Genomic DNA, 24,637 nt, shown 5'->3' with positions numbered 1-24,637 from the left:
AACAGGAGTTAGAAGCAATCAAGGCACGGGTTAGGGAGATGGAAGAGGAGGCAGAGAAACTGAAAGAGCTGCAGAATGAGGTTGAGAAACAGATGAACATGAGCCCTCCTCCTGGAAATGGTGAGTATTTTGTGACTTAGGAAGAGCTTGAGTGAATGGTAGTGGAAGCTTCAATAAGTTCTTAGAAATAAATGTTGTATACTGGAAGGCTGAAATGCAGCTTTTGTGGTATCTGCTGGGTTTAGGGCACAGCAAACACTTTGCAACTACAAGACATTTCTGCTGTGTTGCTATAACAGCTGAGATTAAATGCTTTTAAAACATTATTTTTTACTATAAATTGTTTTCTATAGCCAAACTTTACCTATCTGCCTTATTTAGAGGAACCAATCTGGGCTTTAGTGTGAAAACAAACTAGGCGTTACATAAGAATTTGTGCTCATTCAGCTAAAATAGCATTTGTGAGGTCGGGTACTGATCTTGTATAAGAAGGTCCGGCTCACAATCTGAGTTCCCATTTATCCCTAAGGTGCTCAATTGGGTTGAAGTCGAGGCTCTGCACAGGCCTCTAGTTCCTCCATATCGGGTCTTCATGGATCTTGCTTTATATGAAGGGGCACAGTTATGCTGGAACAGGAAACAGTCTTCTCAAACTCTTGCACAAATAGTTGGAAGCACTCTATTAGGGCTGCAACTAACTATTATTTTCACAATTGATTAATTGGCCGATTATTATTTCGATTAATCGGATACAAAAAATCAATAATTGTTTCCTATATTTAAAATAAAATTCACATACTAAGTGTTACAAATATAAACTTCAGACTAAAAGTTTACATTTACACAACTGTTCATTTTTTAAGCAGCAGAACACATTTTTATAATAAAACAAAACCACAAACTGTTTGAAAAGAGGTAGAGCTGGAAAGAGACTCGCTGTTTATAACACTGTTATTCACTCTTCCAGAAACTTTGCATTAAAATGCAAAAATGTTAACCTGACTACTTGCTTCTGGCTGAGGCTGGCTCTCTCTTTTTTTTTTTTTTTTTTTTTTTTTTTTTTTTTTTACAAGCTATTTTACTTGCAGCAGAGAAGAGGCGCTCAGATGGTGTTGGGGTACCTGAGATGCATAAGTAGGGTTTTGCGAAGGTGGGATATTTATCTTTGTTAGCTCCTCACCAATGCTAAGTGTGTTCCACCTTGACAAGGGGCCTCTCAACAAAGTTAGCCTAGCCTTCATTCTAACATAAAAAAAAATATCTTGAATATCTATATGCAATGGTAAATAACCAACTATAAGGTTAGGGAAAAATATATAATTTAAAAATATATATCAATAACAGGACAAAGCCTTACACATTTATTTTTACAGTACATATAATCAGCAATACCAAGCAATACGCTAATAATTGTGCAAACAGATAATGGTGCACATCAATTCAAATAACTCCCATTAATCTAGTGCTGGGTGTAAATAACAAGCTCTGCACTATATCATGCAGAGCATAACCCCAAATCACATGATTTAATGTAAACAATCCAAATGATGACTCCTATTATTTCTGCACATGAGCCAGGAGTAGTTAACTTATACTGTTCTGAAGAAGTGAAAAGTAAACATCTGTAGACGTCCTTTAGGCTAAGTGCATAACCATAAAACCCAATTCCATGTGAAGCAGCTGGTGTCATGTACAGACCAACTAATTGCAAACCAACTAATCAATTATGAGATTCGCTGACAACTATTTTCATAATTGATTAGCTGTTGCAGCTCTACACTATTGTCTAAAAGGTCTTTGTATTCTGTAGCATTAAAGAACCACGACACTCACAATTTCTTTCATGATTCAGATAAAACAGTTATAAACAAACTTTTAATTTTACGTCTAATTTATTTCATTCTCTTGCATCCTTTGCTGAAACGCATACTTAGGATCAGGAGCAGCAATTACTGTGAGGTAGCTGCACATATACCTCTCGTCATTGGCTCACTTGATGTGTTCAGCTAACTCACAGTAGTGCGTTGCTGCTCCTACAACAAAGGATACCAAGAGCAAAAGGTAATCCCTTCATTACCTATTCCATAGTTTTGCATAGCCAACATGTTTATATTAATATACTTTTTTCCTCTGTGATTACCTTGTATCTAAGCCTCTTTTGATAGCCCCTGATTACATGGCTATTTTCTATTGACTTGCACGTTAGCCAGTAAGTGCAGTGTCAGCCACAACTCCACGGGAGAGGGGAGAGAGCACAATGTTATCTATATGACCCACATGAACTAGCAGTCTCTTGTGAAAAGCTAATATAAAAGCATGTGGTAAGAGGCTGTCTGTTGTGGCTTAGAAACAGGCAGACATTTAGATTTTTAAATGTTATAAACTATATTAATATAACTGGTTGTGCAAAGCTGGGGAATGGGTAGTAAATGTGTTCTTTCATGATTCAAGTAGAGAATACTATTTTATACATCATTCCAATTTGCTTCATGTTTTAGATATCTTGTTTAAGAAATACCAATGCACATGGGGGAGCCAATCACACAAGGCATCTATGTGCAGCTACCAATCAGCAGCTTCTGAGTCTATCTAGATATGCTTTTCTGCAAAGGATATCAAGAGAATGAAGCAAAATAGTTAATTGAAGTAAATTAGAAAGTTGTTTAAAATTGCATGCTCTTTCTAAATCATGAGAGAAAAAAATTGTTTCATGTCCCTTTAAACACTTAATGCTGGACAGAATGATGCTTTCAGAGAAAAGATTAGTCTGAATAACATGTAGATTTTTATTTTTTTAAAAGCTTTATTAGCAGTTTAAATCTTTACTTATTTTGTAAAATGTTTAGTGTCTATAAAACTATGGGAGCTGCCATGTTTTAACATAGGTTGCCTTCTCTGCTGTGGCCAATTGGGGACAGTTATAAATAGGTCACTAGAGAGTGTGTGTAACCAATGGCTGTGAGAAATGGAAGTGCAGAACATATATTCAAAACAGGAACTGAAAAGCTCACAACTTCAGAATGGAGTTAAAGGGACAAAATAAAGTATATTGCAGAGTTTTTTCTTTATAAATAAAATTTGCTTAATGGCCCTTTAAGAGGTAAAGTGTTGATTCTGTGTGCGTTTTTTGCTCATGCTCAGTAGCAGCTTTTAAAAACGCTACTATAAACCATGTACCTTCTCCCCCCCCCCCCCCCATGTTGACAGTGTAACTAAACTCCATTCTAAGAGTGGAATGACCAAAACTAGAACTGCAGTTTGACTCTTTCATTTTTTTAGCTGGCCCAGTCATCATGTCTGTTGAAGAGAAGATGGAGGCTGATGCCCGGTCAATATACGTAGGAAATGTAAGTTGTGTGTTCACGTTTTTATAGTCTACTATAGACAAAGTAATTGAGTTTTTCACCCATAGGGTGGGCTGCATCAGGTGCATATTCATTCTTAACGTGTGTTTTAAAATTCTAGTAACTTAACCAATGGTTTTTATTTTTATTGTGTACATTTTTCTCTCAAAATTTTGCAGGTAGACTATGGTGCAACAGCAGAGGAATTGGAGGCTCATTTTCATGGCTGTGGCTCTGTGAACAGGGTGACCATTTTATGCGACAAGTTCACAGGTCATCCAAAGGGGTATGGAATTTTACACATCTCTGGCGGTTTTATCTGTGTTGTGTATAGGATTATTAGTTGCATGATCTTGTTCCCAACATACCAGTATGCTTTTGTTTTCTCAGATTTGCATATATAGAGTTTTCAGATAAGGAATCTGTTAGGACATCTATGGCACTGGATGAGTCTCTCTTCAGAGGGCGACAAATCAAGGTAATGTATTTTTTAGAATAAACTTCTCTGCAAGTACCCTTAACAGTAAAAAAAATGTTCCCTTAACCCTACAAAATACAACGGAATCAAAATGTTGCCTAAGTGTAGTTAAATGAACTGATTAAACTTCTAACTTTTTTTTCTCATCTAGATCCACTTCCCATTGTTTGCCCATCCTGTTATGTTTGTGATTATATTTGTATGTATGGTGAAAAAACAGAAGAATTGTACAAAGTCTGCTTTCACAGGTGGTACCCAAGAGAACCAACAGACCTGGTATCAGTTCTACAGACAGGGGCTTTCCACGGGCAAGATATAGGGCAAGGACCGCGTCGTACAGTTCTCGATCACGTTTTTACAGTGGCTTCACCGCAAGACCGAGGGGACGCGTATACAGGTCTGACAATCTGCTCTGCACCTAGATATAGTGGAAATATTATATTTTAAGGGGTAGTTTATCTTATTAGAGGGTTTAGCATTGCAGTGCTTTGGCACTTAAATTCATGGGTGTTCCACAATTCAAAAACGATTGATTTTGTAAGATTTTCTTATATGGGTGGTTCCTAAATGGGAAAATTATCTATACTGATGTGTTTTTTTACACTAGCCTTATTTCTTTCAGGGGTCGTGCTCGAGTGACGTCATGGTATTCTCCTTACTAAAAATATAATTTTAGGAAGACCTGAAAAAAGGCAAAAACTCAAAAGAAAAAAAAAAAATGAAGACTGGAAAGAATTTTATGAATGTTTCAGATGAGGTCCCTTTGTGCTCCCCCTTCCTCCTATGCCCTCTCCCCATGTTTCAAAGCATTCTATATAATATATAGATAGTGGGGTCTGCTAGGTAAGGTTGGAGGGGAATTTTAAACACCCTGATTCTCAGGGTGTTTTGGGACTGGGGTGGTGTTTGGTTTGGGTCCTTTTAACTGTACAATTGTTGGTCAGGGGATCCAGGCTACTCTTGAAATGTTTCCTATATTAAGTGATGTCCTTGGGTCACCGTCTACTCTCTTTGTGGGTGGGGGTGATGTCTGAACATCCTGCTGTTTTTTGTTTTGTGTTTTTTTTTTTTTTTTTTCGCGTTTTTATCTTTGCAGGTTTCTTTCTATTGGAGAAGCTTGTTTTCCGGAGAGACTCGGCTGCCCCTCACAACAGCCTTTTCATTAATTTTATTCTGGCTCAGATTCCTGTACTCTTGGAAGACACGAGCTTGGAGTTTTTTGTTTTTGTTGTATTTGTTTTGTATTTTAGATTTTATTATATATATTTTATTTTTTTTTGTTTTTTGAGCTCAGAATGTTTTTTTTGTTTTCTTTTGATTTTATTTTTTTATTTTTTTATAGTATGTAAGGCAGGCAGGAAGGGGAAATTAGAAAAATAAAAAAAAAAAGGAAACAGTCGTGTGTGGATTTTGGATTTTTGAATAAGGTTTTTGCTTATGACAGTGTGGTAATCCCAAAATGGGAGTTTGGTACTTGCTATTAGGTATGTGCATTCGGATCCTTCAGGAGGATCCATATGCAGAAGTAATTAGCTGCTCGTGCCATTCTGCTCTTTTCAGAGCCGGATTTATTTCATATAGCTGACAAGAGTCCACAAGCTGTTACTGATGGGATATACATTCCTACCAGGTTGAGGCAAACCTCAAAAGCCTATAAATACGCTGCCCACCTCGCACATACCTCAATTTAAGAAAATAATTACTTTTTGGGTTTAATTTCTCAGCGAAAATAGCTGTTTTTCTTTTATCCCACCCATTATTGGACTTCCACATCTTGGGTATTATATCCCATCAGTAACAGCTCGTGGACTCTTGCCATCTATATGAAATAACAATTTATGTAAAACGTTACCTGATTAATTTCTTTCATTGTGGCGTAAGCCCACTCAATTTTTTTTTTTTGGTGGGGGGGGCTATTTTTTATAAAACGTTTTTTTTTTTTTATTATTTTTAAAAACACGATGAGTCCACGGATTTCATCCTTGTGGGATTTATGCCTCCTGGTCAGCAGGAGTAGGCAAAGAGTACCACAGCACAGCTGTTATATAGCTCCTCCCTTCCCTCCCACTCCAGTCATTCATAGCCATATCAGTCTCTACAGTAGAGCTATTGGTGGCTTTAGAGCAATGGGAACTGGTGGGACATAATTCTCACTGCGCCTCCCATACTGTGATGCTGCCCTTATGATGGCCTAAGCAAGAACTAACTCAGGCCCTATCTTTTTCCACAGGGCTATATGAGGGAAACCTGTTGGAGCTGTCCTGCTGTCGGACAGCATCAAGGTAAGTGCAGTTTTTGTTATTCTGGGGCATATTTCACAATGGACTCTGCACTATATCTATATCTATATATTTCTATATCTATATATTTCTATATCTATATCTTTCTATATCTCATGGGCTCCAATGACAGCACTGGGCTAAGTTTGGGGCTATCGGTTATTTTTATTACACTTAACCGAGAAGCTGCGTAAAGATTTTGACGGTCACAAAGGGTGGGGCTAATTTTTGCACACTTCAGTCGGGTCTAGAGAAGCCGTGCAGTGTATGAGATTGTCTGTTCCAGAGTTCCGATATCTAAGATCAGGTCATCGTGTGTTACGCTGGAACCGCATAGTTGAGTAATAAGCAAGCGGTTGATAGCGTTCTGAGACCCGACCTCAAACTTGCTGGAAATAGCGGTCTGAAGACCGGGTGGCAGGTAGGCGCCTCAGCAGAGCTGTTGAGGTCGAAGAGGTGTCAGTTTTTTTTTCTTGCGGGACAAATGAGTTAAAATTTTTTTAAAAGTGAAGCGTTTTTTACCCAGCTTGGTAAAATAGTTGCTTTTACTATTTAAAGGCACAGTATCCTGTTATTCTTCAGGATTTATCAAAGGGCCAGTTTCTGGTGTTTTTGTTTTTGCACACTTTTTCAATACAGTAAGAGTGGTGGGTTAAATATTTAAAGGGCCAGTTTATATATTTTTTTTTATTTAATTCAGTCTTTGCACTGTTTTTTTTCTATATCATGGATTTAGAGGATTTCCAGAATGTTACTTGTGCCGTGTGTTTCAATGCCAATGTGGAACCTCCTGGTTTTTTTTTTGTTTTTTTTTTGTCCCTCATGTGTTGAGAAATTTTTTTCATGATAAAAAATTGTCTAAGGCGGATGCTTCTCAGGAGACTAACGATGAGATGCAGAGTATGCCGCAGCTTTCTCCTCAAGCGTCCCAACCCTTAACGCCCGCTCAAGCAGTGCCCTGTACATCTTAAGTTTCTGCTGCAGTTAAGTTAAAGGACATAGCTGCAGTAATGTCATCTACACTTTCTGATGCGTTATCTGCCTTTCCTATACTTTAAGGCAAACGTAAAAGGAAGGACAACTACGTGGCCAATGAAGTTTCTGATGCTATGGTGGCAATCTTGGACGTACCCTCCCAGGGCTGTGAGTTGGAGGGTATGGAGGGTCTATCGGAAGGTGAAATTTCTGACTTGGGGAGTTCCTTACCTTTGACTGATTCTGAAGTTGTTTTCAAGTTTAAACTAGAACACCTCCGCTTGTTACTCAGGGAGGTTTTAGTGACTTTGGACGATTGTGATTCCACACTAGTGGTCGTTCCTGAGAAATCGAGTAAGTTGGACAAATACTTCGAAGTTCCTCCTCACTCAGATGTTTTTTCAGTTCCTAAGCGAACTTCGGAGATTATTTCTAAGGAATGGGAGAGACCAGGTATTCCCTTCTCTCCTCCCATTTTCAAGAAGAGGTTCCCTATAGCTGACGCTGTCAGGGAAACTTGGCAGACGGTTCCTAAGGTGGAGGGGGATATTTCCACCTTGGCCAAACGAACTACTAATCCTATTGAGGATAGTTGTGCTTTCAAAGACCCTATGGACAAGAAGTTGGAGGATTTACTTAAAGATCTATTTTCACCAGGGTTTGTTATTGCAACCGGCTGTATGCATTGCTACGGTCACTAGTGCGGCAGGTTATTGGTTTGATGCTCTTGCGGAGTCTCTTAAGACTGAGACTTCTTTAGAAGAAATCCAGGATCGGGGTAAAGCTCTGAACTTAGCCAATTCTTTTATTACAGATGCTTCTCTACAAATTACTAAATTGGCTGCTAAGAGTTCAGGTTTTTCTATCCTAGCCTGCAGAGCCTTATGGTTGAAGCCTTGGTCTGCGGACGTATCATCCAAGTCTAAGCTTCTGGCTATTCCTTACAAGGGAAAGAACCTGTTTGGACCTTGCTTGAAGGAAATCATCTCCTCCATCAGGATAAAAGAACTAAGCAGAAAGGTCGACAAAGTAAGAAACCTGCTGCTGGTTCCAAGTCAGCATGAAGGGTTTGCCCCCGATCCGGGACCGGATCTGGAAGGGGGCAGACTTTCCTTCATTCAGGCTTGGGTGCGACATGTTCAGGATCCCTGGGCTGTAGAAATAGTGTTTCAGGGATACAAACTGGAGTTCAGAAATTCTTCCCCCCCCCCCCCGCCAAGAAGATTTCTTCTTTCAAGATTATTTGCAGACCAGATAAAATGAGAGGTGTTCTTACATTGTGTAAGAGACTTCTCTTACATGGGAGTAATTTGTCCCGTTCCGATACAGGGGCAGGGTTTTTATTCAAATCTGTTTGTAGTTCCCAAAAAGGAGGGAACCTTCAGACCTATCTTAGACCTCAAGAGTCTAAACAAGTTTCTCAGAGTTCCATCCTTCAAGATGGAAACTATTCGTACCATTGATCCAGGAGGGTCAGTTTATGACAGGATGCATATCTTCATGTTCTTATCCACAGAGATCATCACATGTTCCTGAGGTTTGCCTTTCTGGACAAACACTTTCAGTTTGTGGCTCTTCCTTTCGGCCTGGCCACGGCACCCAGAATTTTCAAAGTTTCTGGGGTCTCTGCTGGCGGTTCTAAGACTGCGGGGCATTGCGGTGGCACCTTATCTGGACGATATTCTAATCCAGGCGTCATCTTGTCAGCAAACAAGGTCCCATACCGACATTGTGCTATCCTTCCTGAGAACTCACGGGTGGAAGGTAAATCTGGAAAACAGAGGTCAGAAAATCAATGATTCTGGATTCAGGTCGAGCCCTTCAGTACAACCGTCAGTGGCTCAGTGCATGGAGGCAATCGGATTGATGGTGGCGGTAATGGACATCATACCGTTTGCTCAGTGTCACCTCAGGCTTCTGCAGTTAAGCATGCTCAGGCAGTGGAATGGAGATTATACGGATTTGTCTCCTCGAATAACCCTTGAACAGGAGACGAGGGACTCTCTTCAATGGTGGTTGTCTCTGGATCATCTATCCCAGGGGACGTGCTTTCGCAGACCTCCTTGGGTGATTGTGACAACGGACGCCAGCCTTTTAGGATGGGGAGCAGTCTGGGGCTCTTTAAAGGCTCAGGGAGTATGGACTCGGCCAAAGTCTCTCCTTCCCGTCAACATCCTAGAGCTGAGGGCGATCTTCAATGCTCTTCGGCCCAATTCATCAGATTCCAGTCGGACAACATAATGACAGTGGCTTACAGCAATCATCGGGGAGGAACAAGGAGTTCCTTAGCGATGACCGAAGTATCCAAGATAATCCAGTGGGCCGAGGCCCATTCTTGCCATCTGTCAGCGATCCACATTCCAGGGGTGGACAACTGGGAGGCGGATTTTCTGAGCAGGCAGACTTTTCATCCGGGAGAAATGGTAACTCCATCCGGAAATATTCTCCAACCTGATTCTCAAATGGGGGTCGGCCGGAGTTGGATCTCATGGCATCTCGTCAGAATGCCAAGCTTCCGAGATACGGGTCCAGGGACCCCCAGGCCAAACTGATAGATGCCTGGGCAGTTCCTTGGTCCTTCAGCCTAGCATATCCCCGTTTGATTCAAGCAATAACCCGGGGAAACAGGAGAAGGCATCAGTGATCCTCATCGCTCCTGCGTGGCCTCGCAGGATTTGGTAGGCCGATCTGGTGGACATGTCACCCCTGCCACCTTGGAAACTTCCATTGAGGAAGGACCTTCTCATTCAGGGACCCTTCCTTCACCCTGACTGCTTGGAGATTGAACACTTAATCCTATCCAAGCGAGGGTTTTTCTGATTCGATCATAGATACTTTAATTCAAGCGCGTAAACCTGTAACTAGGAAGATTTACCATAAGATATGGCGTAAATATCTTGGTGTGAATCCAAGGGCTACTCATGGAGTAGAGGTAAGATTCCCAGGATTTTGTCTTTTCTCCAAGAAGGATTGGAGAAGGGTTTATCAGCAAGTTCCCTTAAGGGTCAGATCTCTGCCTTATCTATTTTGTTACACAAGCGTCTGGCAGATGTCGCAGATGTTCAATCCTTTTGTCAGGCTTTGATTAGAATCAGGCCTGTGTTTAAACAAATTGCTCCTCCATGAAGTTTGAATTTAGTTCTTAAAGTCCTTTTAAGGGGTTCCGTTTGAACCTATGAATTCCATAGATATTAAGTTGTTATCTTGGAAGGTTTTATTTCTTGTTGCCATTTCTTCTGCTCGAAGAGTGTCTGAGCTTTCGGCATTACAATATAATTCACCTTACCTTATTTTTCATTTGGATAAAGTGGTGTTACGTACTAAATTTGTTTTTCTTCCTAAGGTTGTTTCAGACAAGAACATTAATCAGGAGATTGTTGTTCCTTCCTTGTGTCCTAATCCTCCTCCTCAGAAGGAACGTCTTCTGCACAATTTGGACGTAGTCCGTGCTTTAAAATTTTACTTACAAGCGACTAAGGACTTTCGTCAATCATCTTCTCTTTGTCATTTTTTTTTTCTGGAAAATTTAAGGGTCAGAGAGCTATGGCTACCTCTTTTTGGCTGAAGAGTATAATCCGTTTTGTTTATGAGACTGCTGGACAGCAGCCTCCTGAAAGAGTTACGGCTCATTACACCAGGGCTGTTGCTTCCTCATGGGCATTCAAAAATGATGCTGCTGTTGAACAGATTTGTAAGGCTGCAACTTGATCCTCTCCACACTTTTTTTCTAAATTTTACAAATTTGATACCTTTGGCTGAGGCTGTTTTTGGGAGACAGGTTCTTAAAGCAGTGGTGCCTTCCGTTTAGGTTCCCAGTCTTGTCCCTCCCTTATCATCCGTGTACTCTAGCTTTGGTATTGTATCCCACAAGTAAGGATGAAATCCGTGGACTCATCGTGTCTTTAAAAAAAGAAAATTTATGCTTACCTGATAAATTTGTTTCTTTTTAGACACAATGAGTCCACGGCCCACCCTGTTCTGAGACAGGTTATTCATTTTTGTAAACTTCAGAGACCTCTGCACCTTGGCTTTTCCTTTCTCTTCCTAACTTTGGTTGAATGACTGGAGAGGGAGGAGCTATATAACAGCTCTGCTGTGGTGCTCTTTGCCTCCTCCTGCTGACCAGGAGGCATAATCCCACAAGTAAGGATGAGATCCGTGGACTCATCATGTCTAAAAAAAAAAAACACAAATTTATCAGGTAAGCATACTTTTTTTTTTTTTTCCTGCTCTTTATGATTTTTTTTTCTCCTTCTACGCCTCACCCCTTGGCTATAAGTTAAACTGAGGTTTGAGTTAGGTGGGTGGGGTATTTCTTTCATGTAATTAGCAAGAGTCCATGAGCTAGTGACGTATGGGATATACATTCCTAACAGGAGGGGCAAAGTTTCCCAAACCTTAAAATGCCTATAAATACACCCCTCACCACACCCACAATTCAGTTTTACAAACTTTGCCTCCTATGGAGGTGGTGAAGTAAGTTTGTGCTAGATTCTACGTTGATATGCGCTCCGCAGCAGGTTGGAGCCCGGTTTTCCTCTCAGCGTGCAGTGAATGTCAGAGGGATGTGAGGAGAGTATTGCCTGTTTGAATTCAATGATCTCCTTCTACGGGGTCTATTTCATAGGTTCTCTGTTATCGGTCGTAGAGATTCATCTCTTACCTCCCTTTTCAGATCGACGATATACTCTTATATTTATATTTTTATATTTTTATATATATATATATCATTACCTCTGCTGATTTTCGTTTCAGTACTGGTTTGGCTTTCTACAAACATGTAGATGAGTGTCCTGGGGTAAGTAAGTCTTATTTTCTTTGACACTCTAAGCTATGGTTGGGCACTTTTTTAATAAAGTTCTAAATATATGTATTCAAACATTTATTTGCCTTGACTCGGGATGTTCAACATTCCTTATTTTCAGACAGTCAGTTTCATATTTGGGATAATGCACTTGAATTAAATATTTTTCTTACCTTAAAAATTTGACTTTTTTCCCTGTGGGCTGTTAGGCTCGCGGGGGCTGAAAATGCTTCATTTTATTGCGTCATTCTTGGCGCGGACTTTTTTGGCGCAAAAAATCTTTCCTGTTTCCGGCGTCATACGTGTCGCCGGAAGTTGTGTCATTTTTTGACGTTCTTTTGCGCCAAAAATGTCGGCGTTCCGGACGTGGCGTCATTTTTGGCGCCAAAAGCATTTAGGCGCCAAATAATGTGGGCGTCTTATTTGGCGCTAAAAAAAAAAAATATGGGCGTCTCTTTTTGTCTCCACATTATTTAAGTCTCATTTTTTCTTTGCTTCTGGTTGCTAGAAGCTTGTTCCTTGGCATTTTTTCCCATTCCTGAAACTGTCATTTAAGGAATTTGATCAATTTTGCTTTATATGTTTTTTCTCTTACATATTGCAAGATGTCTCACGTTGCATCTGAGTCAGAAGATACTTCAGGAAAATCGCTGTCTGGTGCTGGAACTACCAAAGCTAAGTGTATCTGCTGTAAACTTTTGGTAGCTATTCCTCCAGCTGTTTGTATTAATTGTCATGACAAACTTGTTAATGCAGATATTTCCTTTAGTAATGTACCATTACCTGTTGCAGTTCCATCAACATCTAATGTTCAGAATGTTCCTGATAACATAAGAGATTTTGTTTCTAAATCCATTAAGAAGGCTATGTCTGTTATTCCTCCTTCTAGTAAACATAAAAAATCTTTTAAAACGTCTCTTTATACAGATGAATTTTTAAATGAACATCATTCTGATTCTAATGACTCTTCTGGTTCAGAGGATTCTGTCTCAGAGGTTGATGCTGATAAATCTTCATATTTATTTAAAATGGAATTTATTCGTTCTTTACTTAAAGAAGTACTAATTGCTTTAGAAATTGAGGATTCTGGTCCTCTTGATACTAAATCTAAACGTTTAGATAAGGTTTTTAAATCTCCTGTGGTTATTCCAGAAGTTTTTCCTGTTCCTGGTGCTATTTCTGAAGTAATTTCCAGAGAATGGAATAAATTGGGTAATTCATTTACTCCTTCTAAACGTTTTAAGCAATTATATCCTGTGCCGTCTGACAGATTAGAATTTTGGGACAAAATCCCTAGAGTTGATGGGGCTATTTCTACCCTTGCTAAACGTACTACTATTCCTACGTCAGATGGTACTTCGTTTAAGGATCCTTTAGATAGGAAAATTGAATCCTTTCTAAGAAAAGCTTATCTGTGTTCAGGTAATCTTCTTAGACCTGCTATATCATTGGCTGATGTTGCTGCAGCTTCAACTTTTTGGTTGGAAACTTTAGCGCAACAAGTAACAGATCATGATTCTCATAATATTATTATTCTTCTTCAACATGCTAATAATTTTATCTGTGATGCCATTTTTGATATTATCAGAGTTGATGTCAGGTTTATGTCTCTAGCTATTTTAGCTAGAAGAGCTTTATGGCTTAAAACTTGGAATGCTGATATGTCTTCTAAATCGACTCTACTTTCCATTTCTTTCCAGGGTAACAAATTATTTGGTTCTCAGTTGGATTCTATTATTTCAACTGTTACTGGTGGGAAAGGAACTTTTTTACCACAGGATAAAAAATCTAAGGGTAAAAACAGGGCTAATAATAGTTTTCGTTCCTTTCGTTTCAACAAAGAACAAACACCTGATCCTTCATCCTCAGGAGCAGTTTCAGTTTGGAAACCATCTCCAATCTGGAATAAATCCAAGCCAGCCAGAAAGGCAAAGCCTGCTTCTAAGTCCACATGAAGGTGCGGCCCTCATTCCAGCTCAGCTGGTAGGGGGCAGGTTACGTTTTCTCAAAGAAATTTGGATCAATTCTGTTCACAATCTTTGGATTCAGAACATTGTTTCAGAAGGGTACAGAATTGGTTTCAAGATGAGACCTCCTGCAAAGAGATTTTTTTCTTTCCCAGTAAATCCAGTGAAAGCTCAAGCATTTCTGAAATGTGTTTCAGATCTAGAGTTGGCTGGAGTAATTATGCCAGTTCCAGTTCTGGAACAGGGGCTGGGGTTTTATTCGAATCTCTTCATTGTACCAAAGAAGGAGAATTCCTTCAGACCAGTTCTGGATCTAAAAATATTGAATCGTTATGTAAGGATACCAACGTTCAAAATGGTAACTGTAAGGACTATCTTGCCTTTTGTTCAGCAAGGGCATTATATGTCCACAATAGATTTACAGGATGCATATCTGCATATTCCGATACATCCAGATCATTATCAGTTCCTGAGATTCTCTTTTCTGGACAAGCATTACCAGTTTGTGGCTCTGCCGTTTTGACCTAGCTACAGCTCCAAGAATTTTTACAAAGGTTCTCGGTGCCCTTCTGTCTGTAATCAGAGAACAGGGTATTGTGGTATTTCCTTATTTGGACGATATCTTGGTACTTGCTCAGTCTTTACATTTAGCAGAATCTCATACGAATCGACTTGTGTTGTTTCTTCAAGATCATGGTTGGAGGATCAATTCACTAAAAAGTTCATTGATTCCTCAGACAAGGGTAACCTTTCTGGGTTTCCAGATAGATTCAGTGTCCATGACTCTGTCTTTGACAGACAAGAGACGTCTAAAATTGATTTCAGCTTGTCGAAACCTTCAGTCACAATCATTCCCTTCGGTAGCCTTATGCATGGAAATTCTAGGTCTTATGACTGCTGCATCGGACGCGATCCCCTTTGCTCGTTTTCACATGCGACCTCTTCAGCTCTGTATGCTGAATCAATGGTGCAAGGATTACACAAAGATATCTCAATTAATATCTTTAAAACCGATTGTACGACACTCTCTAACGTGGTGGACAGATCACCATCGTTTAATTCAGGGGGCTTCTTTTGTTCTTCCGACCTGGACTGTAATTTCAACAGATGCAAGTCTTACAGGTTGGGGAGCTGTGTGGGGATCTCTGATGGCACAAGGAGTTTGGGAATCTTAGGAGGTGAGATTACCGATCAATATTTTGGAACTCCGTGCAATTTTCAGAGCTCTTCAGTCTTGGCCTCTTCTGAAGAATTGTTCATTTGTTTTCAGACAGACAATGTCACAACTGTGGCATACATCAATCATCTAGGAGGGACTCACAGTCCTCTGGCTATGAAAGAAGTATCTCGAATTCTGGTTTGGGCGGAATCCAGCTCCTGTCTAATCTCTGCAGTTCATATCCCAGGTATAGACAATTGGGAAGCGGATTATGTCAGTCGCCAAACGTTGCATCCGGGCGAATGGTCTCTTCACCCAGAGGTATTTCTTGTGGGAGCTTCCAGAAATAGATCTGATGGCTTCTCATCTAAACAAGAAACTTCCCAGGTATCTGTCCAGATCCCGGGATCCTCAGGCGGAAGCAGTGGATGCATTATCACTTCCTTGGAAGTATCATCCTGCCTATATCTTTCCGCCTCTAGTTCTTCTTCCAAGAGTAATCTCCAAGATTCTGAAGGAATGCTCGTTTGTTCTGCTGGTAGCTCCGGCATGGCCTCACAGGTTTTGGTATGCGGATCTTGTCGGGATGGCCTCTTGCCATCCATGGACTCTTCCGCTAAGACCAGACCTTCTGTCGCAAGGTCCTTTTTTCCATCAGGATCTCAAATCCTTAAATTTAAAGGTATGGAGATTGAACGCTTGATTCTTGGTCAAAGAGGTTTCTCTGACTCTGTGATTAATACTATGTTACAGGCTCGTAAATCTGTATCTAGAGAGATATATTATAGAGTCTGGAAGACTTATATTTCTTGGTGTCTTTCTCATCATTTTTCTTGGCATTCTTTTAGAATTCCGAGAATTTTAGTTTCTTCAGGATGGTTTAGATAAAGGTTTATCCGCAAGTTCTTTGAAAGGACAAATCTCTGCTCTTTCTGTTCTTTTTCACAGAAAGATTGCTAATCTTCCTGATATTCATTTTTTTGTACAAGCTTTGGTTCGTATAAAACCTGTCATTAAGTCAATTTCTCCTCCTTGGAGTTTGAATTTGGTTCTGGGGGCTCTTCAAGCTCTTCCTTTTGAACCCATGCATTCTTTGGACATTAAATTACTTTCTTGGAAAGTTTTTTGTTCCTTTTGGCTATCTCTTCTGCCAGAAGAGTCTCTGAATTATCCGCTCTTTCTTGTGAGTCTCCTTTTCTGATTTTTCATCAGGATAAGGCGGTGTTGCGAACTTCTTTTGAATTTTTACCTAAGGTTGTGAATTCCAACAACATTAGTAGAGAAATTGTGGTTCCCTCATTATGTCCTAATCCTAAGAATTCTAAGGAGAAATCGTTTCATTCTTTGGATGTTGTTAGAGCTTTGAAATATTATGTTGAAGCTACTAAATCTTTCCGAAAGACTTCTAGTCAATTTGTTATCTTTTCCGGTTCTAGAAAAGGCCAGAAAGCTTCTGCCATTTCTTTGGCATCTTGGTTGAAACCTTTAATTCATCATGCCTATGTCGAGTCGGGTAAAACTCTGCCTCAAAGGATTACAGCTCATTCTACTAGGTCAGTTTCTACTTCCTGGGCGTTTAGGAATGAAGCTTCGGTTGATCAGATTTGCAAAGCAGCAACTTGGTCCTCTTTGCATACTTTTACTAAATTCTACCATTTTGATGTATTTTCTTCTTCTGAAGCAGTTTTTGGTAGAAAAGTACTTCAGGCAGTGGTTTCAGTTTGAATCTTCTGTTTATGTTTTTCATTAAACTTTATTTTGGGTGTGGATTATTTTCAGCAGGAATTGGCTGTCTTTATTTTATCCCTCCCTCTCTAGTGACTCTTGCGTGGAAAGATCCACATCTTGGGTAGTCATTATCCCATATGTCACTAGCTCATGGACTCTTGCTAATTACATGAAAGAAAACATAATTTATGTAAGAACTTACCTGATAAATTCATTTCTTTCATATTAGCAAGAGTCCATGAGGCCCGCCCTTTTTTTGTTGTGGTTATGATTTTTTTGTATAAAGCACAATTATTCCAATTCCTTATTTTATATGCTTTCGCACTTTTTTCTTATCACCCGACTTCTTGGCTATTCGTTAAACTGAATTGTGGGTGTGGTGAGGGGTGTATTTATAGGCATTTTAAGGTTTGGGAAACTTTGCCCCTCCTGGTAGGAATGTATATCCCATACGTCACTAGCTCATGGACTATTGCTAATATGAAAGAAATGAATTTATCAGGTAAGTTCTTACATAAATTATGTTTTATAGGCTTTTGAGGTTTGGGAAACTGCCTCCTCCTGGTAGGAATGCATATCCCGTGGACTCTTGCCACCATGAAATAAATGAATTTATCAGGTAAGTTTTTACATAAATTATGTTTTTTTTGTGAATGATCACCACTAAAAAATGGATTTGCACAGATCTTAGTGTGGTGATCAAGAATAAATCCGGGTCCTAAAAGAGCTAAACGGTACAAGCAGCTGCCTAGTGCTGTGTTTCCTGCCTCATGAAGAAGGATCTCTGCATTTATCTACTGGTTATTTAATTTCATATTCTGAGTGACAACACAGTAGCAGAAGATGCCTAGATCTGGGTTTTCAAGCCTTTTTATTCTTAAAGGCTGGAGACTGCTGCACATTTCTTTCTTTTTTTTTTTTATTTCTCTCCACTCTAAGATATTTCAAAACCTGGTTTAGAATGTGGAAACCTTGATGCTAACTATCCACTTGGCAATAGCGTTGAACTGTTCAATAATATGGTGGATGGGGTAGAAGAGAGGTAGAAAGCTAGATTGGGGGGAGGGGAGAGAGAAGCACCACAGTTCTGACTTCTCCCATATTCATTATAAATCTTAGAGGCAGCCTACTTCCAGAATTTTTGTTTAAAAAAGATAACCTATTACCCATTCTCCAGTTTTACATAACCAACATGGTGTTATTAATACACTTCTTACCTCTGTGATTACCTTGTATCTAAGCATCTTCTGACAGCCCCTTAAAACAAGGGCTTGTTTCAGTTCTTTTGACAGACTTGCATTTTAGCCAATCAGAGCTGACTCATAAATCACGACATGGCAGTGAGCACAATGTTACCTTTATGACACACATGCACTAGCGTGCTGTCTGGCTGTGGAAAACTCAATGCACTGAGATAAGAGGTGGCCTTAAAGTGCTTAGAAATTGGCATATGAGCCTACTTGGCTTTCAACAAAGAATAGCAAGAGAACAAAGCAAATTTGACAGAAGTAAATTGGAAAGTTATTTAAAAATGCCTGCCCTACCTGAATCATGGAAATTTTAATTTTGACTAGACTGTCCCTTTTAAGCAGGTATAATAGAATCATGAGTCAGTACCAAGAGACATGCAAGGCACTTTACACAACAAGGAGATTTCACAAAAACAAGAATTAAAAAAAAAAAAAGCTGAGTCCTCCCTCCCTGGCAGCACAGTGAGTAGAAGCTAACCAGAAAACTGTTTTAATCCCTTAAAGGGACACTGAACCCAATTTTTTTTTCTTTCATGATTCATATAGAGCATGCAACTTTCTAATTTACCCCTATTATCAATTTTTCTTTGTTCTCTTGCTATCTTTATTTGAAAAAGAAGGAATCTATATTTTTTTTTTTTGGTTCAGTACGCTGGATAGCACTAGTTATTGGTGGGTGAATTTATCTTCCAATCGTCAAGAACAACCCAGGTTGTTCAACAAAATGGGCTGGCATCTAAACTTATTCTTGCTTTTCAAATAAAGATACCAAGAGAATTAAGAAAATTTAATAGGAATAAATTAGAAAGTTGCTTAAAATGTAATACTCTACCTGAATCACGAAAGAAAAGAATTGGGTTCAGTATCCCTTTTAAGGTGCAGCAACATACCCTGGGGTTTGCATTACTAATACCATGCTGCTATTATTAACAAGGTATCCCTTGAAAACATGTTTGAACTAACATATAGTTAAGTCTTTAAACACACTGGTAAGGGAAAAGAAAGCTAAAACTCCCTTGTTTCACTTTAAAGTGAAAGTAAATCCTAGCGTTTTACAAACGCTAGGCTTTACTATTGAAACAAATACTTTAAGCAGATATGGCCTGGAATGTATTCATAAGGCTTCAATGCAAGACAAAATATATCAACTGTGAGAGTGTGCCATAGTCTGTAGGTATTGTAAGTGCTACATTTTATTAACTTAAAGTGTACAGGAAATCGGTGTGAAACACCGATTTTGTGATAGAAAGTGGGTGGGGCAGCTTTGAAAATAAGGCATACAGCTCAAACCCAGTCCTTAAGTGCCTTAAAGGGATACAAACCCATTTTTTTTTCTTTCATGATTCAGATAGAGCAGGTAATTTTAAGCAACTTTCTAATTTATGCCTTTTTTTCCCCCCTTCTTTCTCTTGCTATCTTTATATGAAAAAACAGGATACTAAGCAGCTAGCCAATTTTAGGTTCAGGACACCTGGATAGCACTTGTTTATTGGTGGGTGCTTTAGCCACCAATCGGCAAGCATAACCCAGGTTGTGGACCAAAAAGGGGCCAGCTTCTAAACTTTAATTCTTGCTGCTGGCTGAAACGTACGTCTGGGGTTTTGCTGTTTCTCTTGTTCAGAGAGGGATTGCCTGGTATTATGGGGCTGGACTGTACTGTGAAGTCAGGATCAGACTGATATGCTTCAGGAAAGTTCTCTGTGAAAGGTACATGTTGAGCAAAAAGAGGCTGCTTCTTGGGTGGTAACTAGCCATAGAACAAGCTATTATGCTATTGTTCGTTCCCAGGTTGAGCGCTTCTCTCTTTTAATTTATTTATATTGGAAAGTTGTCTTGGTCTGTATACAACATTTGTCACCACTTGTGTGAATTAAAGGGCCATTATAGTTGAAAAATTACATGCGCTGGTCCCTGCCGCTGACCAATCAGCCATGCTAGTTGCATATTCCTCTACTTTGATCAGGAAAACCCTATGAGCAATTGGCAGGATGTTGGCTAACAAAATAGAACTTGTTTTTGAATCAGAAGAAAATCCTTTGTATTCACTATTTGGCACCAGAGCTCCCAGTGTTTGGGCTTGACCGGAAGAGTGTTGTGCTTACTGTCTTTGGGTGAAAGTTAAAAAAAAAATATATATAATTATTGGAAAAGGCAGCTGACCAGATTTTCACTTCAACTGAAATATGAGGTGGTTACTGCTGAGTGTTAACCATTAGAGGGACATGAAACCCATATATTTAAATAACTTTCCAATTTAATTCTATTGTCAAATATTCCATTTTGGTATCATTTGAAGAGGCAGCATTGCACTACTGGGAGCTAGCTGAACACAGGTGATTCAGTGACAAGAGGTATATATGTGCAGCCACCAATTAACAGCTAGTTTCCAGTAGTGTATTGCTGCTCCTCAGCCCACCTAGGTATTTTTTAACAAAGGATATCAGAAGAACAAAGCAAATAAGATGGAAAAGTTTGTCTACGCTATTGCAGCAAGTCTGCTTTTGCTAAAATATTTAGATACTTTTTCTTTCTTTCATGGTTCAGTAATTTTTTTCTAGATCAATATTGATTGTTATACAGGAGTTCACCCCTGAAAGACCAACCTTTGCAGTTCAGCCTTTAGTGATTTTGCTAACCTGACCTTCCTTAGAGACCTAAAACATTATTTTTTATATATATACTGTATTTGTGTGTCTGTATACATTATATAAAGCAATATAACACCACATTTAAAACTGCACATATTTTGGTAGCAACATTCGAATCCTTGTGTCTCTTTTATTCATCTGAGACTAGTTTGTCATATATGTAAGTGAGCAGTCTAAAGTAAAGTCATCACCACGCAGGATACACACAAGTATCAATTAGAATAAACGGCTGCTGAAAGCTATATATATATATATATATATATATACACACAATAACTAGTATTTATATAGCGCCTTTCTCCCAGTGGGACTCAAAGCGCTTGCTCTTGGAATTCACCAAATCAGTAGCTGAATAGTAATAGTTGTTATTATTACCCTATTTAATGGTACTCATTTTATCGACCTCGGAAGGATGAAGGGCTGAGTTGGCCCTGCCAGGATTTGAACCTGTGACCTTGGATCTTTTAAACAGGCTTTTTTTTTTGTTGTAGTCCGTGCATTTTACCAACTGAGCTACCTCACCGGCCATATATACATACGCACACACAAAACACTTGGCTTTTAAATACTATAATATTGCGCGTGTGTGATAGTTTTAAAAAGCTGTTTCATAATTAGAGTAGGGCACGTGAAGCTGCTGTAGTAAAGCGTGCACCGCTAAACGTGACCAAAATGGGCATGATGCATCAACACTGCTGTGGGTGGATTAAATGCTGTAAAGCACAAGGCATGAATGGGAGAGTACACATATGTTTAATGTTAGAAAGCAGCAGGTCAGCTGGTGGTTTCATTGTGTGCAAATCACACCCTACAGGATCTGCAGAGAGAGTACAATCTGTCCCTCAGGTCCTTGGAATAAGAAAATGATGTGGAAAAATTATACTCTCTGTAAAAGGAGTAAGGTTTGCTCTGTATAGAATGGCAGAGCCTGTGTGTAGTGTGTGCTAGGAAAATAATCAAAAATCACATGAGCAGCGTGTGTGTGTGCATATATATATATATATATCTATATATATATCTATCTATAGATATATTTATCTATAATCTAACAGAAATCACACGGGCAGTATGTGTGTGTGTGTATATATATATATATATAACGGAAATCACATGGGCAGCATGTATATATAGATATATAATCTAACAGAAATCACGTGGGCAGCATGTGTGTGTGTGTGTATATATATATATATATATATATATATTATCTAAGAGAAATCACATGGGCAGCATGTGTATGTATATATATAAAAAAAAACAGAAATCACATGGGCAGCATGTGTGTATATACACTACTCAAAAAAATAAAGGGAACACTAAAATAACACATCCTAGATCTGAATGAATAAAATATTCTAATTAAATACTTTGTTCTTTACATAGTTGAATGTGCTGACAACAAAATCACACAAAAATTAAAAAATGGAAATCAAAATTTTCAACCCATGGAGGTCTGGATTTGGAGTCACACTCAAAATTAAAGTGGAAAAACACACTACAGGCAGATCCAACTTTGATGTAATGTCCTTAAAACAAGTCAAAATGAGGCTCAGTAGTGTGTGTGGCCTCCACGTGCCTGTATGACCTCCCTACAACGCCTGTGCATGCTCCTGATGAGGTGGCGGATGGTCTCCTGAGGGATCTCCTCCCAGACCTGGACTAAAGCATCCACCAACTCCTGGACAGTCTGTGGTGCAAAGTGAAGTTGGTGGATGGAGCGAGACATGATGTCCCAGATGTGCTCAATTGGATTCAGGTCTGGGGAACGGGAGGGCCAGTCCATAGCATCAATGCCTTCGTCTTGCAGGAACTGCTGACACACTCCAGCCACATGAGGTCTAGCATTGTCTTGCATTAGGAGGAACCCAGGGCCAACCGCACCAGCATATGGTCTCACAAGGGGTCTGAGGATCTCATCTTGATACCTAATGGCAGTCAGGCTACCTCTGGCGAGCACATGGAGGGCTGTTCGGCCCCTCAAAGAAATGCCACCCCACACCATTACTGACCCACTGCCAAACTGGCCATGCTGGAGGATGTTGCAGGCAGCAGAACGTTCTCCACGGCGTCTCCAGACTGTCACGTCTGTCAAACGTGCTCAGTGTGCCCCTGCTTTCATCTGTGAAGAGCACAGGGCGCCAGTGGCGAATTTGCCAATCTTGGTGTTCTCTGGCAAATGTCAAACGTCCTGCACGGTGTTGGACTGTAAGCACAACCCCCACCTGTTGACGTTGGGTCCTCATACCACCCTCATGGAGTCTGTTTCTGACCGTTTGAGCAGACACATGCACATTTGTGGCCTGCTGGAGGTCATTTTGCAGGGCTCTGGCAGTGCTCCTCCTGTTCCTCCTTGCACAAAGGCGGAGGTAGCGGTCCTGCTGCTGGGTTGTTGCCCTCCTACGGCCTCCTCCACGTCTCCTGATGTACTGGCCTGTCTCCTGGTAGCGCCTCAATGCTCTGGACACTACGCTGACAGACACAGCAATCCTTCTTGCCACAGCTCGCACTGATGTGCCATCCTGGATGAGCTGCACTACCTGAGCCACTTGTGTGGGTTGTAGACTCCGTCTCATGCTACCACTAGAGTGCAAGCACCACCAGCATTCAAAAGTGACCATAACATCAGCCAGAAAGCATAGGAACTGAGAAGTGGTCTGTGGTCACCACCTGCAGAACCACTCCTTTATTGGGGGTGTCTTGCTAATTGCCTATAATTTCCACCTGTTGTCTATCCCATTTGCACAACAGCATGTGAAATTGATTGTCACTCCGTGTTGCTTCCTAAGTGGACAGTTTGATTTCACAGAAGTGTGATTGACTTGGAGATACATTGTGTTGTTTAAGTGTTCCCTTTATTTTTTTGAGCAGTGTATATATATATATATATATATATATATATATATATATATATATATATATATATATATATATATATATATATATATATATATATATATAATATAACACACACACACTGGCCATGTGATTTCTGTGTGTGTGTTTTCTCTCTCCCCCTCTCTTTTGAGCTCTCTCTCCCCCTCTCTTTTGAGCTCTCTCTCCCCCTCTCTTTTGAGCTCTCTCTCCCCCTCTCTTTTGAGCTCTCTCTCCCCCTCTCTTTTGAGCTCTCTCTCCCCCCTCTTTTGAGCTCTCTCTCCCCCCTCTTTTGAGCTCTCTCTCCCCCCTCTTTTGAGCTCTCTCTCCCCCTCTCTCTTTTGCGCTCTTTCTCTCTCCCCCTCTCTCTTTTGCGCTCTTTCTCCCCCCTCTCTTTTGCTCTCTCTCCCCCCCTCTATTTGAGCTCTCTCCCCATCTCTTTTGAGCTCTTTCTCTCCCCCCTACTCTTTTGCGCGCTCTCTCTCCCCCATCTCTTTTGCGCTCTCTCTCTCCCCCATCTCTTTTGCGCTCTCCCCCCTCTCTCTCTCCCCCATCTCTTTTGCGCTCTCTCTCTCCCCCTCTCTTTTGCGCTCTCTCTCCCCCATCTCTTTTGCGCTCTCTCTCTCTCTCTCCCCCATCTCTTTTGCGCTCTCTCTCCCCCATCTCTTTTGCGCTCTCTCTCCCCCATCTCTTTTGCGCTCTCTCTCTCTCCCCCATCTCTTTTGCGCTCTCTCTCTCCCCTCTCTTTTGCGCCCTCTCTCCCCCCTCTCTTTTGCGCTCTCCCCCCTCTCTCTCTCCCCTACTCTTTTGCGCTCTCTCTCTCCCCCTCTCTTTTGCGCTCTCTCTCTCCCCATCTCTTTTGCGCTCTCTCTCTCTCTCCCCCATCTCTTTTGCGCTCTCTCTCCCCCATCTCTTTTGCGCTCTCTCTCTCTCCCCCATCTCTTTTGCGCTCTCTCTCTCCCCTCTCTTTTGCGCCCTCTCTCCCCCCTCTCTTTTGCGCTCTCTCTCCCCCCTCTTTAGCGCGCTCTCTCTCCCCCCTCTTTAGCGCGCTCTCTCCCCCCCCTCTTTTGCGCTCTCTCTCCCCCCTCTCTTTTGCGCTCTCTCTCCCCGCTCTCTCTCCCCGCTCTCTTTTGC

The 24,637-nt window shown here is 40.4% G+C and overlaps 1 protein-coding gene across 2 annotated transcripts in view; it reads left to right on the top strand.

Annotated features, from left to right (window-relative positions):
- The window catches only part of LOC128644000 (apoptosis regulator R1), a 108,703-nt gene extending 103,485 nt beyond the window's left edge, over positions 1 to 5,218 (top strand). For both annotated transcript variants that reach the window (XM_053696767.1, XM_053696765.1), the window contains 6 exons: positions 6 to 120; positions 3,280 to 3,347; positions 3,524 to 3,630; positions 3,735 to 3,822; positions 4,071 to 4,219; positions 4,445 to 5,218. In XM_053696767.1, coding sequence (XP_053552742.1) covers positions 6 to 120; positions 3,280 to 3,347; positions 3,524 to 3,630; positions 3,735 to 3,822; positions 4,071 to 4,219; positions 4,445 to 4,484 — 567 coding nt within the window. In that variant the 3' untranslated portion in view covers positions 4,485 to 5,218. The remainder of the gene's footprint in view (positions 1 to 5; positions 121 to 3,279; positions 3,348 to 3,523; positions 3,631 to 3,734; positions 3,823 to 4,070; positions 4,220 to 4,444) is intronic.
- Positions 5,219 to 24,637: the final 19,419 nt, after the last annotated feature.

The sequence above is a fragment of the Bombina bombina genome, unplaced genomic scaffold, assembly GCF_027579735.1.
Source record: "Bombina bombina isolate aBomBom1 unplaced genomic scaffold, aBomBom1.pri scaffold_666, whole genome shotgun sequence".
NCBI lineage: Eukaryota > Metazoa > Chordata > Amphibia > Anura > Bombinatoridae > Bombina > Bombina bombina.
The sequence above is the reverse complement of the archived record's forward strand: the minus strand, read 5'-3'. Positions and strand labels throughout refer to the sequence as shown.